The sequence below is a fragment of the Agrilus planipennis genome, unplaced genomic scaffold (genome assembly GCF_000699045.2).
Source record: "Agrilus planipennis isolate EAB-ADULT unplaced genomic scaffold, Apla_2.0 scaffold203, whole genome shotgun sequence".
Taxonomy (NCBI): Eukaryota; Metazoa; Arthropoda; class Insecta; order Coleoptera; family Buprestidae; genus Agrilus; species Agrilus planipennis.
The window spans coordinates 393,266-399,719 of NW_020438993.1; the positions used below are offsets into that span (position 1 = coordinate 393,266).

The 6,454-nt window shown below is 32.6% G+C and overlaps 1 protein-coding gene across 1 annotated transcript in view; it reads right to left on the reverse strand.

Moving 5' to 3' along the window:
• Positions 1 to 6,454, reverse strand: part of LOC108740306 (glycerol-3-phosphate acyltransferase 4) — a gene marked incomplete at its 5' end in the record, with an annotated part of 25,370 nt that overhangs the window by 8,704 nt on the left and 10,212 nt on the right. The window contains 1 exon segment of the mRNA XM_018474586.2: positions 4,351 to 4,466. Within this exon segment, the coding sequence (XP_018330088.1) occupies positions 4,351 to 4,466 (116 nt within the window).

The window sequence follows — 6,454 nt, forward strand, 5'->3', positions numbered from 1 at the left end:
GCGATGCGTCCGCGTGGACAGCTGCTATACAATAATACATTTCCATTTACCTCCTTCTCTATATCCATACAAAATATCTATCAAACAAATAAAATTAAAATTTTCTTTTGAAAAATGAAACCATCCCATCAGTATTTTCTTATGACGTTGTCACGTTCAACTATCGTCAGTAAACCGACTTTCCAGACAACCGATTTTTTCTGTTAGACAACGTAATTCACAAGTAATTAATTTCAAGAACTGGCGTCCAACATGGCGCATTTGTTTTGTAAAACTTTTTAAGTATCATATCGTCATTTCGGGAATGGTCATTTCGGGAACAATTTCGAAAAATGATGAGCGTTCCCGGAATGATAATTGCATTCCCAAAATAGTTGTTCAGTTCTCTACTGAACTATTTAACGATTCTAAGGCTAAAACTTTTATTTTTGTGCCTGTCTTGTGTAAAAAAATATGCTATTTTTTATTGTATAAAATCGTCAAAAAATATTGGGAATCATTTAAATAAAACTTTTGGAAATATTATTGTAGAATTAACTTCGAGAAAATACAACACGTAACTATATGATACACATTTCTGGATGTATCTTTAGTTATTCATTGCATAAAAGCAAAAAAAATTAAGTCACCTATTAAATTTTAATACAAAGGTCAAAGGTTAAAAAACCACCTAAAATAAAAATAGCAATTCTGTAACAAAAAAAACTGACAATAGGCTAATAGGACAGACAATCTGAATATTACGTATGTATGTAAGCATGAAACAATAACGAGCAAAACTTATTCTTTAAGATACGTATAAATTTATTTATTTATTTATTTAAATAGTATTTGGACCAAAACAACACAGAACCCCCGCATGCGTAGCTTAGGGACGAAAACACTGCCCTTAGTTTAGTAGTTTCCTGTAGTTGTTGACTCACCAAAGAAAAAATAGAATCAGTGGACAATATGGCCACATCGACAGGACTCGTGTGGTTTGCCACGCATATACCACCTTTCGTAGGCCGAAAGTTTTTATTATGAAACGTAATTACAGAAGAGAGAGAACGCGATAATATACGAAAGGCCGATATGTAACACCAACCTATCAGCCATCTCCTGTATTTGGCGTTTGGCAAAAAGTTCACAAAAAATGTGCTCGTTATTAACCATAAAATCTAATAAAAATGTCACTTTCAGAAACAAAAAATAAACAAAAAAGGAACAGTAGAAGTTTCTTCGTATGGATAATACAATTATTTCGTTTAATTGTTTATCCCTATTCAACGCATGTCCTCGCTTTCAGTAAGCTGCAATAAATTGTAATTTATATTCTGTTCTTCATAATATAATTGTCTGTTTTTGGGTTGCCACCATATAAATAAGTAATTATGTTCGTTTGCCAATAGAAAATTTATTATAATATTCGTCACCCAAGCATGCTTTCTTTGAATTAATTTTCCAGTCAAATGTTTTTAGGACGATAATTAGCAGCTGTCAATTATTTTAAGTTAGAAAAAGTTCCAACATATTTAAAACTAACACAAATTTAAAAATAATTATAATACATTGTAGAGGCAAGGGTCTCGATTAGTATGTTCACCTCCGGGGATTCGTAATTGNTTCTGTGACTCCTTGACAACGCTGTTATGGTAGGTAGCTAACATATACAAAAAATGAATAAAATAATTATTTTATAACTCTTCGTAAAGTTGAGACAATATTATTAAATGTAGCAATTTATGTCTGTCATCAAAACTGGAATTAAGCAAAAATTATCCATGATGTCATACCTTGCGCAATGTTACATAATGGTAACTTTTTTTACATAGTCAACGCATTTATGAAATTATACAGCTACCACTAGAATTATCGCAAAAAAATCAATGAAACTCAACAAAAACAAAAAGTTCGATTATATGAAACACATACATACCCATTGCCGACATATTTAACATTCAAGCACAAACATGCTTTTCTATTAAATATTTCGTCGACAACGTTATGCATAAGTAATCAAAACTTTCTTCCATGTTTACGGAGAATAACACAATAAATTTACCTTTTACTTCAAATATCGCAACACGACAAATAATGTGAAAAGTTCAGTAAAAGCTTTCAGAAACACTACACGTTTTTACACAGAAACCATGAAAAAATTGTTTCATCTGGATCGTCTTTTACTAGTCTCTAGCAAAATAGACAAAAACACGCATAAATGGATGTGATATTCGATAGCGAACGGCAAAGTGCCATTTCTGTGCAATTCTATAGCTCGTTATGGCACGAACACACGACTATTAACGAATCATTCCTACGCCAACTTTACGAATATTGTAGGAGCAATAAATTCACAACCAGATAAAGATCCAATATAATATATAATAAAAAGTTTTNCAGGACTCGTGTGGTTTGCCACGCATATACCACCTTTCGTAGGCCGAAAGTTTTTATTATGAAACGTAATTACAGAAGAGAGAGAACGCGATAATATACGAAAGGCCGATATGTAACACCAACCTATCAGCCATCTCCTGTATTTGGCGTTTGGCAAAAAGTTCACAAAAAATGTGCTCGTTATTAACCATAAAATCTAATAAAAATGTCACTTTCAGAAACAAAAAATAAACAAAAAAGGAACAGTAGAAGTTTCTTCGTATGGATAATACAATTATTTCGTTTAATTGTTTATCCCTATTCAACGCATGTCCTCGCTTTCAGTAAGCTGCAATAAATTGTAATTTATATTCTGTTCTTCATAATATAATTGTCTGTTTTTGGGTTGCCACCATATAAATAAGTAATTATGTTCGTTTGCCAATAGAAAATTTATTATAATATTCGTCACCCAAGCATGCTTTCTTTGAATTAATTTTCCAGTCAAATGTTTTTAGGACGATAATTAGCAGCTGTCAATTATTTTAAGTTAGAAAAAGTTCCAACATATTTAAAACTAACACAAATTTAAAAATAATTATAATACATTGTAGAGGCAAGGGTCTCGATTAGTATGTTCACCTCCGGGGATTCGTAATTGTAATTTATATTGCATTCTTCATAATATAATTGTGTTTTTTGGTTGCCACCATATAAATAAATAATTAGGTCCGTTTGCCAATAGAAAATGTATTATAATATTCATCATCAAAGCATGCTTTCTTTAAAGGGAGTTGATCAATTTTCCAGCCAAATGTTTTTAGGACGGTAAATGGCAGCTGTCAATTATTTTCGGTTAGGTTAGGTTATAGCTATAGATAAATAGCAGCTGTCAATTATTTTAGGTTAGAAAAAGTTCCAATATATTTAAAACTAACACAAATTTAAAAATTATAATAATAAATTGAAAAGGCAAAGGTTTCGATACGTGTTTTCACCTCCGAGGATTCGTAACCTTCTCAACCTAAGCAATCACACAAAGCCTAACCTAACCGAACATTCTGCAAAGCGAATGATATTTTACATTAAATATCTTTTTCACAGATTATGTTTAATGTCCGCAGTCATTTCAATATGAAAATAGTCCAACCTTTAAAAGCTCGATTACTATTGACATAAGAGTAGTTCCTTCTTTTGGTTTTCGCAAAGAAACTTCTACTGCAGAAATGAATGAAATGCATATTATAACAATTAAAGGGTTTTCCATGAATTACGTTGAAAATGATTTTTCATCCGCCTCTCGCTCCGTAAGGAGACCGTAAAGCCTGACCTGACTCATTTCTTCCCTTATTTCGATATGTAACGCGCACATTGTAAGCTTTAGATTTGAAATCAGGGAATTTGTCACAATTTCTTATCAACATTAAAGTGCGATGTAACATTAATAAACAACGCAAATATGTTTATAGCACATTATATCACTCATGGTAGCAAACAGAATTATTCTATCAATGATATAGGGTTGTTCGGAAAGTCATTTCGTTTTTTTTTGTGGAAATGAAAGACAGTTTTCGTATAATAAACAAATACTTTATTAAATTATACATTGACCGTTCTGGTCCAACACCTTTTGCCATCTTTCTGGTAGTAGCANAGTTTCGCTGCATGAAGTGCTTGTTTGATGCTTGGTGAAGGGACAGGATCGTCTTCTTCAACAACGTACACAGCTGCAGTTCTTATCTATTTCGGCAACTTACAAAGTACTGCTTAATGATTTATAATGCCGCATTGTTGTCGTTAAAAAGAGTGAGCGTGACGCTATATAGAGTGTAAGCAACTTCGACGTTTTAAGGAGTTTGTCGTTAAATCGAGTGAGTTTACACTGTATTTGTATTTCATTAAGAATGTTTCAAATCCCAAATTCCAAACTCGAACATCGTTATAAACAATATCTGTTATGTTATCAATAAATAATTTTCGTGCGCCACCTACCTTCTAGCAACAGCATGTCGATCCCTGACCTCCGACCTCTCAAACCATATATGGGGAGAAGCCCTTGCAAGAGCTCTCTGGAATATTCCCAGAAAACCCCCATGTCTTTGCCCAATCTAAAAATTTCAGCAGAACCTGTCTTTACTGCAATTATTTCTTCTTTATCATTTATAACACCCACACCACACTTATTAAAAAAAAAAAAACAACAGGACCCGCAACCAAAAACAAACTTAAGCAAGAAAAACCTCAGAAATAACAAATAACAAAAAAAATTAAAGTTAAATTCCCAATATCAGGCAATAACACTTTGTAGTATATGAACAAAAACTAATTTAGTAAAAAAAAAAATATTCGAATCGAAGAACTGGTCTGATTAAAATACCAAGTAGATCACAAAAGATACCTCTCCACCTAACAAAAAAGCGCTGATTTTTAAAGAAGAATTTGAACTGAACACATTTAAGAAATATTGAAATTCTGATCAGGTAATAATGAAATATTATTGATACATCTGATAAGATCAATAAAAATCCTTCTCGAATCTTTCTAATAAGTAGAGAACAGACGTCGCTCATACATGACGCCATTTATTATGAGGGGTGTACTTAGGACACCAAGCTGCAAATTGTGAATACTGAGGTGCAAACGCGTGTCACAAGTACCAAGAAAGCACTTTCCAGCGCTTTCCCGTATGGAGCCGCATCCGTTATTATTTTCACCAAATAAAATTTTGACCGTCCAGTAGGCCTAAGTATGGACCTTATACATGCGAACGACGTCCACTCCTTACTGATAAGGAGTCACATTTGATACAGCTAAAAATATGGTTACTTCAAATTGAAATAGACTGTGTGCAGATAAATATTTTGTGGAATTATTGGGGGAAGATCAATTTGGGTTCAGAAGAAGTGGAGGAACTCGGGAGGTCATTCTAGCTTAAGCGGTAGCAATAGAGAAAACGATAGAAAAAAGAAAGAGTGCGTACGTAGGATTTGTAGATTTAGAAAAAGTTTTTGACAACGTTAAATGAGACAAAATGTTATATACACTTAAAAATGTAGGGATGAGTTACAAAGATAGAAGAGTGATACTTGGTTTGTATAAAAAGCACCAAGCAGTTATAGAGCTGGAGATGCAATGTACAGAAGTAAATATTAGGAAGAGAATTGGTTATGAAAATAAATAAAAGTAAAACAAAAATACTGGTAGCAAGGGAAGGAAAAGAAGGGAAACAGCGAATATAAAGATAGGGGACAAAAGATTAGAAGAAGTGGCTGATTATATTAGAAATTCGAAAAAGATTGTTAAAGGAGTATATTTGGAGCGCGGCGCTGTACGGGTGCGAAATAGGGAAAACAAAAGGTTAGAAACGTTCAAAATTTGGTGTTACCAGCGAATGATGAGGATACCGTCGATATATAAGGTTAGAAATGAAGAGGTATTAGAAAGAATAGGAGAACAAACGACTCCATGGAAGCAAAAATAAAAAATACGTCGGTAGGACACCTTCTCAGACATGAAGGGCTGGTTAGACATTAGAAGCAGAAAAAGGAGTTAGAAGGAGTAGAGGTAGAACTAGATAGATTACTGTTCGCAAATAGTAATGGATGTGGGATGTTCTAGTTTTGGGGAAATGCGAAGATTAGCTCAGGATAGGAAAGGGTGGAGGTGCGTGTCCAAGTCTTAGGACTGACGACCTTATGATAATGAAGAAATTATAAAACTGCAAGCTGGCTTTTAAAAAATTGTGCCTGAGTAAAAGTAAAAGTGAAACAGGAGGAAGTAAAAGTAGCACAGTGTATTCAAAATATACAATACATTAATTCTTCACGACTTTTCAGAAAAATTATTTATTTAAAAAAATGATTAATTGATTGAAAAATAAACGGTATACATTTGTCTTAAATTTGAATAACAAGCATTTAATCTACAGTTGATAATACCGTAACAGACATTGATAAGACTTTTTAGATAAAATTGAAAATATATGTACATATCTTTAAACTAGTGGATACCTACCTATTAATCCTATAAATAAAATAAATAAAACTGTTCTGTTTAAAATACATTATTATTAACAAAAATTTATGTAAAATGGTAT